The sequence below is a fragment of the Aspergillus caelatus genome (genome assembly GCF_009193585.1).
Source record: "Aspergillus caelatus strain CBS 763.97 unplaced genomic scaffold BDV27scaffold_125, whole genome shotgun sequence".
In the NCBI taxonomy this organism is placed as follows: domain Eukaryota; kingdom Fungi; phylum Ascomycota; class Eurotiomycetes; order Eurotiales; family Aspergillaceae; genus Aspergillus; species Aspergillus caelatus.
The window spans coordinates 40,030-53,107 of NW_022475388.1; the positions used below are offsets into that span (position 1 = coordinate 40,030).

Sequence of the window (13,078 nt, forward strand, 5' to 3'; positions counted from 1 at the left end):
AATACCGTTCCCTTTTCAGCAGGCCACCGGGCACCAATCAGGAGAACTCCTGCTCATTTCCTCCCAAAGATCTGCATTGTATCGTCGGCGCACAGCCCTACTGCCGAGAACTGTAGGAAAGGCAATCCGACAATGCAACATTTAAGCTCCTCCGATAACGAGGCAATGCTGGCAGTCTGCATACGTCATGTAGATATGAGACTCATTCATCTCTAGCTATAAGAAGAGGGCTATCAGATAGGTTATGCATCTAGGCCGAACAATTTCAACTTGATCGGGACCAACACCCACATATTGGAGATCATTATGCGTCTACTACATTATGCTCTTCCCCTCGCTCCTCTCTGCACTTCTGGGGTATTGGCCCAATTTCTGGGTCCAAGCTACCCGGCCCCTCGAGACCTCACCAGCGATTCCAGCCGCGTCGCCGCCAGCTGGAAGAAGCTAGACTCAACCCTGAAAGCGAGTCTTAGTCGTCGCAATGCAAGTGAGAACAGCGAAATATCCCAATTGAAAGATTTGACTTTCTCCGTTGGCATGTTCTCGACCCACGACCCCGTAGCCCAGCAGCATCTCCAAATTCACCACACTAGCGCCGAAGTCGCGAATTCCTCAGTGGGAATAAACAAAGTAGATGGAGATAGCATCTATCGGATGGCTAGTGTCTCGAAGCTTATTACAGTCCTTGCGGGGCTCTTAGAACTCGACAGCAGAGACTGGGACCGGCCACTCACCGACATCTTCCCCGAGATGGCGGAATTCGTCCACGAGAAGTCCACTGACTTTCAACCCGTGTATGACACTCAGTGGGATAAAATCACCCTCAACGCAATCGCGTCACAGATGGGAGGCATCCCCCGTGGGGGAAATTCGGACTTACTAGCCAGCTACGTTATCGCCAGAGCATTGAACGCAACTGACCCGGCCGAAACGGATCCCACCTTTTTAGGTCTCCCCCCTCTAAACGAAAGTGACCTCTCCCTCTGGCAAGCTTGCTGGGGGAGTAACCGACCTTTCTGTGCTGAGGTCCCTTATGCGGAAGCGGAGGCTAATGATTTCCCCGTCTTCCTCCCCTGGGGAAGCCCACAATATGCCAACAATGGATATATTTTACTAGGCATGGCAATTGCGAACCTCACCGGCAAGTCCATCGATCAAGTCTATCGGGAGAGCATCTTCGAGCCTCTGGGGATGACCTCTTCTCTCAGTGACCCTCCGGCCGAGAATGACCCGAACCGTGCGCGCTCGGTCGTTGCAGGACCTATCGAAGGATTTGCGATCGATGCCGGCGTTACTAAAGCCTCCGGTGGGTTGTTATCGACTACCAACGATCTCGCAAAGCTTGGCGTGGCCATTCTGAATTCCACACTCCTTCCGGCGGATCAGACTCGCAAGTGGATGAAGCCCGGTACCCATACCGCAGATCTGCAATACTCGGTGGGGAAACCCTGGGAGATCTACCGCTACGTCCATCCGGCCTCGGGAATTGTCACGGATATCTACACTAAGATGGGCGACTCAGGCAACTATGGGGGCCTTCTGGCATTCTTCCCAGACTTTGACGCGGGATTCAGCGTCCTTGACGGAAGTTCCCTTACTACCCGGTCTGCATCGGCTACATACCTGATGGACTTGGTCATTGACGCCGTTCTTCCAGCCTTGATGGATCAAGCCGCTCTGGAAGCCCAGCGCAACTATGTTGGAACGTACCATTCCTCCGATCCCGGACTCAACTCATCTTTGACTTTGGCGTTGAGTCCGCCGACGCGCCCCTCACCCGGTCTGGTAGTCACCTCCTGGATCAGCAACGGCACCGATATCATGCCATACTTGGCATCAATTCTCGGTGGCAAGGACACGAGACTAGTGCCTACCATTTCTGATGCTGGGGCCACTGGAAAGGTGGCGTTCCGCCCATACACCCCAACGACGGAAACAGCAGTTGGATCACCACAAAGACTCGTATCGCGACTGTATGATGTCAACGACCTGTATCTACTCGATACTACAATCTACGGTGGCCAGAGCCTGTCACTGCTTGTGTTTGACATCGACAAGGACGGACGGGCTGCGGCGGTGACTCCTGCAGCGTTTCGAGCCACATTGGAAAGACAGTGAGGCTGTGCATATATCGCACCCCATTGATATAATACATCAAAAGGGATTCGCCGCGCAGAAAGTGGCGGCGGGTTCTAACTACGAGGCAACTTCATGCTGTTAATATGTCTTCTTTTTTCCAGTATATAGAATTTCTCTCGCTTTGTTCACCTCTATCACTAAAGGTAATTATCTACTCACTTAATCCTATCAATACAATCTTCTCCAAATATCTACTTTTGACTTCACATTCGCTAGCTAGGTAACCCGGTCTGATAATCTTGAGCTCTAAATGGGGCTCATTTACTGGAACAATTGTATTACATTGACCTCTGTAGGCCTATCTAAGAACAGGACCCAACTCTTAACTTCTAGCCACTAATCTAACTTCCTGTCAGTCTGCCTGCCTTTGATGTTTCTTGTCTACGTATCTTTACCTACTTGACAGGTCTTCTACCCCGAATAGTAAATATTTGTAACAAAATACTTTGGAAAGAGTTCATTATCTTAACTTTCTATTTTATTCTTTTAATAGTACCCCCATCCTTTTTCACGGTAAAATCTTAATAAAGATTAATCATTACTTAATCCTAATTGTTTTTTAATATACTCAAGTATTTCTATGATGATGATAAGTGGTACTTTCAAGGAAATATAGACCAAAGGCTGCAGGATGTATTTCATTACCCTTGCCTATTCTCACCGAACGGCGCTCAAAGACTCGTACCGAGACAAGATATAGCTTTTTTTTATAACTGTCGAAAATAACTTGCCATAGATGTTATAGTGTATAGTGTGATCAGTGGAAGCCATTAATCAAGCCTCTCTGGCTCGCCCCCTAAACCAAACTCTCGCTGTCATCATACTGCCTCAGTCCATCTAAAGAGATGAATATTCACATGAAGTAGCTCGTCACCCCATCCCCAGGTATCTCCAGAGAGCGTCAGATTAAACGATTCACCCTCTAATTCCGTGAACGAAATTGTTGGCTCAGTATTATCAATCTTGCCAGAGGCTCTGGTTTCATCATTTCCTGAAAGGTTGTCGGGAACAACACCCTCTTGTATTCTCTCCCGGCTGGACGAGTTGACACTATCACTATCACTGGAACGATGCTTGCAGCGGTTGATATCCTTAGAGATCAACCAGTTCATAATGTTCCGTCCAGTTAATCTGCGCGTTGTCACGAACGTTACATCTAAGTCAAGGGTATGTAGCTTGGTTTCAAAACACCAGGGGAGTAGTTTGTCTTCGAGACGACGATCTTCCAGTGCAAAGTTGCTCAGAGCTAACTTTCGAAGGCATGGAAATGATGCCCAGAGCATAGATGAGAGAAAATGTTCTTCCTTGTAGACCCGTAGTTCGAGCATCTCAAGACGCCGGGTATAAAATCCTTCATGCCAATCATGTAGCTGGCTACTATCATTTGTATTATCGAATGACAGCGATAGTTTTCTGAGGGAGCGGAGGTGCGGCAAAAACATTTCTTTCTGTTCCTCACTGTCCAAGTATGCTCGGAGGTCAATCCCGTTGAATGGTCGACGGGATGATGTGGGAGGTGGCGGTGCATCGATACAGTAGGATTGTAGTTGTATATCCGAACGACAGCCGTAGTTCAGAAATATGGCATGAGCGCGATTACTTTTGTGTCGAATGTCTTGGAGAAACGCAACTAGGTTGGCTTCTGCTTCTGGATCTTGTATACGAGACCTGGAACAGTAATCAAGATAATTGTAAGCATTTTCCTCTACCGGACCCATCTGTAGCATCCGCCATTGGCGCATAGCAGGAGATTCAAAGCATGAGCCATGTAGTCTCGTTGGTGGTAGTTGATGGGTGGCTGACCGGCACCTATGGGGTATCGTCATCCATCTTGACATCAGCTCGGTGATGGTGACATGTTTCAGTCGCGGGAACAGGGGGAGTGTCTGGTACAGAGCTCCTAGATCTATTCCCTCTTCCCAACCTATGTTATAGTCTCGAATGATGCGGCTGATGTCGTAAGGATTCTTGGAGTGACGAGCGCCAATTGCGGGACGTCTCTTTATTTCCATGGAGACGTCCCATACCAATTCTTCCACACATGGCGCAATTCGAGTATGCTGGGACATACAACCCAGTACCCATATGTCCATTCTATTGAATGAGATATATACACGGCTGAAAAGATGGCAGAGAGGTGAAACAACCAAGTCATCAAAGTCTTTACACGTCAAGCGGAGACACTTGAGAGAATACCGCGTGAGATGCTTAAATATACTCTCTGCACACTCAGGAATCCGAAAGACGGCGATAACCTTGTCTGGGTTTGGGACATTCATGATCAACCACAAGAAGCAAATTTGTGACTCTATGGAGAATATAAGTGAAGGCCATTAGGTTTATTTGAAGAATCTGGGGTTTATAAGATAAGCATTGTCTGTATTAGGGCTTCCCCGGATTCCTAAGGCAGCAAGGGGGTTGATTAGGCAGACTAGGCACCCGTCAAGTCTTGCGAACGATTCAACCTGCAGTGTTCTTTATAGCCGATTGAATAGTTACACTTGCATTGAATGACTTTTTCTCTCACTGCCGGTATGTATAGAAACGCTGCTTTGATTTATTCTTGTCTTGTGAAATGTGACATCAATTCCTTAGAGTTTTCTAGATTGTGAGAAATTTCTACAATTCAGGGTAGAAGACTTGTTAACTAGGTAGGGATATGTAGGCAAAGAATATCAAAGGCAAGTAGTAGAGTCTATGAGATAGAAGGACTGATTTTTAATTCGTTAAACTATCACTTGTTTACTGAATTATAGCTGAAGACTCAAGAGATACAATTATATGTCAAGGATAGTTGTAGAAATATGGGGAAGATATAGTACTATAGGTAAAGCTCAAAGCCTTCAGTCTGAAAGTCTTTCACATTGGCTAAATTCTCTCTATAAGGAAACTCTTCTTACTCTTAATATCCTCGAGAGCTACAGTCTACAAGACTTGCCGCAGACGTGCCGCTGCCTAACCTCTCCAACTGACCAATCTTACAGAGTACAGCTTCAATAATAATATATACCAAGATCCTACCAGACAACAGACTTTCTTTGTTATTCAATATTAGAAGGCGACACAGTAGCGGCTATCTACCGATAGATATATTTCCTTCCCTTTCCAAGCTATAAGTTTGCTAATCTCCACACAGCAGTTTCTAAACCAACCACACAGAGAGGACAAAAGTTAAAACTAATCCCAGAGACCATAACAGATATAAAAATAGAGACAATATTTCAAATTCACTGAAGCCTAGTTCAACTTAACTGGTAAGCGCCCGGTCACCCAGACTGCTCACACCGAAGGCTCTGGTGGAAATTTTGTGTATGGAACATATGTATGCCTTGATACAGATAGCAGGATGATCTCTCCGGAACACGCTGCAGGATAATAATTCATATTGGACAAATGCCATTCCTTACTGGGTAAACAGCGATCCAGGCACGGCGACGTGGATCCAGTCATATCAAATAAATGTTGAGACAGGTCATTTCGACCAGTCGTCCCCATACACGTAATTCTAAGCGACAGCCTCTTGCCCCACTCGCTCAAAACAAATCTGTTAGAACTACAGCATCTGGCCTTACCTAACCTTTTTTTTCTTTTTTTCTTTTTTCTCGAATTTCAGCTAGCCACAGCGCGACAAGATGTCCGTATTGTTTGCCAGCTGGGAGGATGCATGGAGGAACCGTCAACGAATCATAGCAAGAGTGCCAATGTATGTGATGTGCAACTAATTAATATTGAACAATGATCTTCCATGTTAGTCTATACCCATCTATTAGACTTTGTGATGAGTTTCCTAAGGGTGGAGCGCAAATATTTAATATAATTCCTAGTGGTTCAAATGTGCTCGACGTCCCTCTTTGTTCATGCCATACCAAACCACGTACTTGCGGGCGCCTTCCAGAATGATTCACTTCTATCCGAACTGCACGCTCCCTCCTACTGCTGGTACGTTTGTGGCAGCTCCTGATGTCCGGGGAACCCTGGACATAGTTTGGAGCTGTGGCTCGATTCTTATTCTCTGCTGCTGGTCCATCTTTCATCCAAATATGCCCCCTCAGTTCAAGCCCACACAGAAACGCTGGCAGAGTGCTGGACGAGAGATATTCCTCTCTTTGCAAAAGCTGAAGTGGGTGATTACTATCTTGGTGGCTCCAGAGATGATCATGACCAAGGCAATGCTGGACTTGATCTCTGCCAAGGCGCTCCAAGTGCCCTTGGAACAATTCGCAAAAATAGATGCTGTTGATTGGAGTCTTTCACATACATTCTTCGCCAACATGGGGGGATTTCACATTTGTTTCCCCCCGGATGACACGCCCAAGAAACATGACCCAGAGACCAGCATCATGCCCAGCCCTGACCTTCAATCTAGTCATCCATCACGAGGGACAGAGGAACCTAAAATATCACTGCCTAGTAATGCAGGAAGAAGCATATTGGGTGATAATAGAGCGTCTGGCCGGGGTATCCGTCTTCCTGTACCAACCGACGAGACTGGAGAAGAACCGAACCTCAGCGGCTTCGGCAGCATTCGGAAGCGATATCGCCAGAGGATCCATATACTTACTCGTTTGTTGGGAGAAATGATGTGGGAACCCCACAGCCAACATACAGCCATGAGTAACGAAATACTTTCTCAGTTCGGCGGTATGGTTCGCGGAGCAAGTGTATACAACTCATCGTCTATCGAGCATTATAATCTTCTCGCAATCGAAGGTAACGTGTGGGTTTTGAATGCACCTCAGCTTCTGATGGCTCGCCATTATCGTATTATTGAAAAATTACCAAATGTTACATGCCGCGAGATCAATGACAAAAGCAAGGGTGATGTCCTTATCAAAGCCCTTGCCGTGATTCAGATTATTTGGCTGATTGTCCAATTGATACTGCGATTCGCGCTCAATAAATCAGCGTCTCAACTGGAAATCATGACTGTAGCCTACGCAGTCTGTGCTTGCATTACCTATAGTATGCTTTTCCACCAACCGCAGAATGCAAATACACCAGTTGAGATTCCTGCGCGTATACTCGACTGCACGATCACTCGACTTAAGTGTATTCTTGAGGTCGGGCCCTTGCACTTCCTCCCGTTCCTTGATGTCCAACTCCCTTGCATCCCATATAATTCTTTTCCATTTGTTGCTGATCCACGGAACGACGACATTGTGAAAGTCAGCCGCAAAACACAGAACTATATTTACTTGGGTATTAGTCTTGGCGCTCTTGTTTTTGGCTGTGTTCATTTATTTGCGTGGAACTTCCCATTTCCGACAGACGTTGAGAAACTTATATGGAGAATCTCTTCGTTTCTCACTGCTCTGTTGCCAATGGCTCTCAATATGATATGGTTGATGGCAAATCATGGCGACCGTGCAACAGATATCACCAAACCATGGTATTTCACTTTGGCGCTGATTGGCATAGCGATCATTGTTGTATGTCGAACTTTCATTGTTGTTGAGGGAATTCGGTCTCTGTACTTTCTCTCCCCTGAAGCGTTCTCCTCGACTTGGGCTACAAATGTACCCCATGTTGGGTAAAAAACCAGCAGGGCAATAGCTTTGGTACTATTTGCTTGCTACGGATTGGATGCCGAATCAGCCAGGGGTGAACTTCAACGCCCTCCTCAGTCTGAGCAGACAAGGTTACCAACAATGACTTTGTTCGTCACAAAGGATGGGTTGTTTTTGAATGACAATAGAGTGTGGTCCGTGGGTTGGGTTTGGGGTTTAAGATTTCATACCCTCCTCTCCTCCCCCAACCCAGCGCCAGGCCAGGCTTTTAATAGGCTAACCCACATCTAGACATTGCCAAAACCCGCGGGTTGGACCCGATTGTTTTTTGGCAAGTTTCCCATTGATAGTCTTAATATGTGGGTTGGGTATAGATTTAAATCTTAAATCCATAGGGCTTTAGTAGATATCTATGGGGCTGGGTATTTATAGTATTCGGCTGTATTGGGGATGGATTGGAGTCGGATAAGGGTTAATCCAGGTAAGTCTCGGGGCTTCCATTGGATGCTTGTAAAATAAACCCCAAGCCTAATTCAACCAAAACATTTATCCCATAACAATACACTTACGCTCAGATACAAGCAATTATGCATAGTATACCATCCCACTGCAACCATCTCATCATCGTCTGCTGTCATGCCATATACCTTGGTGGACCAACACACGGCATCTCTGAGGATGAATGGTAAGTCTCTACTCTACGGCTTTCTATCTCGTACTGCAAAGGGTAATTGATTTTATGCTGTCGCTGTGCCCCATACCCACCTATTACTTCCGAGTACAAGTGTATATATACATACAACAACTTATAGACATACCTAACAACAAAAACACAATAGGCTCATAGAACCCTTTCAAAAGGGAGAAACGCCTACATTTACAGCTCACGTAAAAGCTGGTCTAGAAGCGTTGGCAAATGATCCAGCTGCATTGCTTGTTTTTTCGGGGTATATATATCCTTACTCTCTTTTCAACTGCTTGTGTTGCCCGGATTGTATATACATTGTTCGGGTTGAGGTGTAGAACACCACTAACGATTTACGACATCAGAGGCGCAACAAAGAAAGATCGTACGAGTTTAACAGAAGGAGAATCTTACCTGGTACGCAACCTCCCCAAGATACAAAAAAAAAAAAAAAAAAAGGCAGGAGACACAATATCTAAACTTAACCCACAGACCCTCGCCCAAGAAAACAACTACTTCTCCTACGCCATCCCGCCCGCCCAAATCATACCCGAAACACATGCTACCGATTCCTACCAGAATGTACTATTCTCTCTACTCCGGTTTAAATTCTATACGGGTGTCTACCCGTCGCGGGTGACGGTCATGACGCACGAGTTCAAGCGGAGACGGTTCATGGAGTATCATTTTCCTGCGATTGGGTTGGTTCCGATTGTGCCGGGGTCTGGAGACGAGGGTAGAGTCGCTGTTGTCGGTATTAATCCGCCCGAGGAGGTGACGTCTGAGGCTTCTTTGATTGAGGGGGAGGAGAAGAGGGGGATTGGGTTGTGGATGAGGGATCGGTATGGGGTTTTGGGGGAGTTGAAGGAGAAGAGAGTTAAGAGGGGGTGGGTGGAAGGTATGGAGGAGGGTCTTTTTGTTAATGTGGGATTGGAAGAAGTAGTTGAGGAGCTGGTGAGGTGGAATGGGGGTATGGGCGGGAATGAGTGGTTTTCGAGGATGGGGGAGTTGCCTTGGTATTAGTATTGGCGGGATACTATGGGATCAGGGTATTTATAACGTGATAGTTTAGATATCGTGCGATTTCATAGATGTTTTGGAACCATGTTAGTGATGCATATTCATTAGTCGTTACTGATATGCTGCCGATGATAAAACACGAAACACAAGTAGCACCGAAATATGCAGAATTGAGCCTATCGTCTTCCATCCTGAACGCCTTCCGAAAACACCGCAATCGATAGTAGGGTAGTCTAGTCAGCAAGACGATAGCTGACCAATGTCTCTACACGATGGTTGTTCGTGCTGAAACTCCTGAGCTGGACCTTCTCTGCGTTCTTGATCTCCTTGGCGTCACTATCACCCCATTCGACTGGGACCTCTGAGTCGGCGTCGGCGTACACGAGGACGTTAAATGTGCAGTCTCCGTCGAGGACAGGGAGGAAGGTGACCGAAGCGGTAATCTGGCGGAAAATTGCCTGAATTTCTTCTTGAATTTCTTTTTCTGTTTTCTCAACCGGAGCTTGAGGGTCGGCGTTCCTACAAGAAATTAGCGGATGTATGTATGCTAAGGATCAGAATGGCATACTCTGGGCCAGCGTTTTCTTTGTCACCAGAAGCCTGGGACTTTGTACTCTTGCTGCGTTTCCCGAATATTTCGACCTACAATCTCCCGTTAGCCCCCGAAATCTGTACCCACCACATGGGAGAGTCTCTTACATCGAATTGCCATCTCTCCACGTGCTCCCCAGTTTCCTTGTCTGTGATGACTACAACAAGTTTGGAGATCTTGCCTCCCATCATCCACTTATTCAACTGCGACATGATCTTCTTGATGTAGGCCTTGACCTGGTCGTCGGAAGTAACTGGGTCCGTCAGCGGATGCGAAGAATAAGAAACGTCGGGCCAACTAACTAAGCATGTTGAGGCCATATTTCTTAACACTGTAATGAGTTAGACACAAATAGTCAATCACTGATTATCCAGAAACTTACGTTGTGAAGTCTTCTGGAGGATATACGCCTCGTTGGAACCTGGAGATCAGGGTCAGTGGAAATGGCCCTATATGATTCACCTAAAGCGCGGGCTTACAGGATAGAGTTGATAGAATATTCAAACTAATAAAATTAGTATGTCTGGATGACGAACAATAGGTGGGAGCCTTACGAATTCTGCCACGAGCTTGGACGACCCTACGTAGGGATGAGCTCCTGATCTCCCTTATAAACTGCTCGTGTTTGATCCTCACCTTTCAGGGACAATTTGTGAACCTTAGACTTGTCTTTCGTGGCTGACATGGTGAATAAATTTGACGGTAATGGATAGATGCGTGAGTTGAAGGCGTCGTTGTTCCTGGCGAGAGAAGTGGTGGAAAAAGAGAGAGAGCGTTTGTTTACTCCGATAGTCGCCGCAGCAATTAATTTAATTCGATACGTCGAAATCGACCGCCTGCCAATCGTCTTCTCCGCAGAGCCGCACTTTTTTTGCCCGCAAAACTAGCACTTCCAATTAATTCCCACTGTCAGCGTGCGAGACATTTAATTCGACAAGAGACAATTCCCATGCCATTGCAGACCTCCCAATGCGAGGATGCCTGCAGTTAGCCAGATGGCTGAGCGCAGGGCCGAAATGCCCGGCGGCAAGCCTTCCCAAGGCGCCATCCGGCCTCTATAATACCATCCGGTCTTTCACTACTTCGGCCCAGCTGGCATCGCGAGCTAGAGCAGCGGCTAGCAAACCCGCCTCCGATCTTGAAACCAGAATCGCGCAGATCCCGATCGACCGATACCGTAACTTCTGTATCGTCGCGCACGTTGACCATGGGAAGAGTACCCTCTCCGACCGGCTACTCGAACTCACGGGCACCATCCAGCCGGGATCGAACAAACAAGTGTTAGACAAACTCGATGTCGAACGGGAACGAGGTATCACTGTGAAGGCACAAACATGTACGATGATATATAACCATAACGGAGAGGATTATCTGTTGCATCTTGTTGATACACCAGGACATGTGGATTTTCGTGCAGAGGTTTCGCGCAGTTATGCCAGTTGCGGAGGAGCATTGCTTCTGGTGGATGCCAGCCAGGGTATCCAGGCACAGACTGTCGCAAACTTCTATCTCGCTTTCGCGCAGGGCTTAGAGTTGATCCCCGTCATCAACAAAGTAGACTTGCCATCGGCCGAACCGGAGAAGGCTCTCCAACAGATGAAAACGTCGTTTGAACTGGACACAGAAAATGCGGTGATGGTTTCTGCTAAAACGGGCCTGAATGTTGAAAAATTGCTTCCTACTGTGGTGGAGAAGATCCCTGCGTATGTATACCATATTTAACCACTACAGTAACTCAGTGCTGATTGTACAATAGGCCTGTCGGTGATGCTCAGAAGCCCTTACGAATGTTACTCGTCGACTCCTGGTATGATTCCTACAAGGGTGTTATCTGTTTAGTTCGAGTCTTCGATGGCGAAGTCCGGGCAGGAGACCAGCTTGTCTCGTTCGCAACGGGCATTAAGTATTATGTCGGTGAAGTTGGCATCATGTACCCCACCGAGACCTCACAGACCGTTCTGCGAGCTGGCCAAGTCGGTTATATCTTCTTCAACCCCGGTATGAAACGGAGCCAGGAAGCTAAGGTTGGCGATACATATACCAAAGTTGGTTCTGAGAAAGCTGTGGAGCCTCTGCCTGGTTTCGAAGAACCCAAGTCTATGGTTTTCGTCGCTGCCTATCCCGTGGATGCGGACCATTTCGAGCACCTGGAGGATAGCATCAACCAGCTTATGCTCAATGACAGAAGCATAACAGTGCAAAAGGAATCTTCCGAAGCTTTAGGTGCAGGTTTCAGACTGGGATTCCTTGGGACTCTCCACTGTTCCGTTTTCGAGGATCGTTTGCGCCAGGAGCACGGTGCCAGCATCATCATCACGCCTCCTTCCGTGCCGGTAAAGGTAATATGGAAAGATGGCAGCGAAGAGATTGTTACGAGCCCTGCTCGCTTTCCCGAGGAGGATGATCTGCGATCTAAGGTAGCGGAGATCCATGAGCCTTACGTGCTTGCCACCCTAACTTTCCCCGATGAGTACCTTGGAAAGGCGATCGAGCTGTGTGAAGCGAACCGAGGCGTGCAGAAAAGCCTTGAGTACTTTACGTCGACTCAAGTAATTCTCAAGTATGAACTGCCTCTGGCACAGTTGGTCGACGATTTCTTCGGAAAGCTCAAAGGATCTACCAAAGGTTACGCTACTCTAGACTACGAGGAGTCTGCTTGGCAGCCAAGCAACATCGTGAAACTACAACTGTTGGTTAATAAAGCCCCTGTGGATGCTGTGGCGCGAGTCGTCCACTATAGTCAAATCGAACGACTGGGAAGGAAATGGGTGACAAAATTCAAGCAGCATGTCGACCGACAGCTCTTTGAGGTGGTCATCCAAGCTGCTGTCGGACGCAAAGTCATTGCAAGAGAGACTGTCAAGCCGTATCGGAAAGATGTCCTGGCCAAGCTCCATGCAAGCGATGTCAGTCGACGAAGGAAGCTCCTGGAGAAACAGAAAGAAGGCCGGAAGAGGCTCAGGGCTGTCGGAAACGTGGTGATTGAACAAAAAGCGTTCCAAAATTTCTTGTCGAAATAGACTGCTTCGCGAAAGACTGTACATTATGACTCGTTGTATTATACCTCTTCAGACCATTTTATTTATACACAGTATCTTGGATATTACAGCCCGGCACCTGAGGTCCAATGGATAC

At 47.1% G+C, this 13,078-nt stretch overlaps 5 protein-coding genes across 5 annotated transcripts; 3 read left to right on the forward strand and 2 right to left on the reverse strand.

Annotated features, from left to right (window-relative positions):
* The first annotated feature begins 274 nt into the window (after positions 1 to 274).
* On the forward strand, positions 275 to 2,269 carry BDV27DRAFT_165727 (serine hydrolase domain-containing protein). The gene has a single exon (XM_032074008.1). It carries the CDS (start codon positions 307 to 309, stop codon positions 2,116 to 2,118), a length of 1,812 nt encoding a protein of 603 aa, XP_031926088.1. The 5' UTR covers positions 275 to 306; the 3' UTR covers positions 2,119 to 2,269.
* A 688-nt stretch (positions 2,270 to 2,957) lies between these two features.
* On the reverse strand, positions 2,958 to 4,418 carry BDV27DRAFT_159208 (uncharacterized protein; the record flags this gene model as incomplete). Its single annotated transcript, XM_032072835.1, has 1 exon — positions 2,958 to 4,418. One exon carries the CDS (start codon positions 4,416 to 4,418, stop codon positions 2,958 to 2,960), a length of 1,461 nt encoding a protein of 486 aa, XP_031926089.1.
* Positions 4,419 to 8,226: 3,808 nt separating this feature from the next.
* BDV27DRAFT_165729 (DUF218 domain protein) lies at positions 8,227 to 9,354 on the forward strand (the record flags this gene model as incomplete). The annotated part of the gene is made up of 4 exons (XM_032074009.1): positions 8,227 to 8,331; positions 8,486 to 8,593; positions 8,697 to 8,748; positions 8,824 to 9,354. Exons 1-4 carry the CDS (start codon positions 8,234 to 8,236, stop codon positions 9,352 to 9,354), a joined length of 789 nt encoding a protein of 262 aa, XP_031926090.1. The 5' UTR covers positions 8,227 to 8,233.
* A 71-nt stretch (positions 9,355 to 9,425) lies between these two features.
* BDV27DRAFT_12153 (spindle checkpoint protein MAD2) lies at positions 9,426 to 10,708 on the reverse strand. Its single transcript, XM_032065388.1, has 8 exons — positions 10,580 to 10,708; positions 10,498 to 10,523; positions 10,423 to 10,448; positions 10,326 to 10,364; positions 10,246 to 10,274; positions 10,051 to 10,196; positions 9,920 to 9,993; positions 9,426 to 9,870 (listed from the first exon to the last, which is right to left on the reverse strand). The coding sequence occupies exons 1-8, from the start codon at positions 10,626 to 10,628 to the stop codon at positions 9,585 to 9,587; spliced, it is 675 nt and encodes a 224-aa protein (XP_031926091.1). The 5' UTR covers positions 10,629 to 10,708; the 3' UTR covers positions 9,426 to 9,584.
* A 102-nt stretch (positions 10,709 to 10,810) lies between these two features.
* BDV27DRAFT_130579 (GTPase GUF1) lies at positions 10,811 to 13,043 on the forward strand. Its single transcript, XM_032067449.1, has 2 exons — positions 10,811 to 11,646; positions 11,700 to 13,043. Exons 1-2 carry the CDS (start codon positions 10,913 to 10,915, stop codon positions 12,961 to 12,963), a joined length of 1,998 nt encoding a protein of 665 aa, XP_031926092.1. The 5' UTR covers positions 10,811 to 10,912; the 3' UTR covers positions 12,964 to 13,043.
* The last annotated feature ends 35 nt before the right edge of the window (positions 13,044 to 13,078 follow it).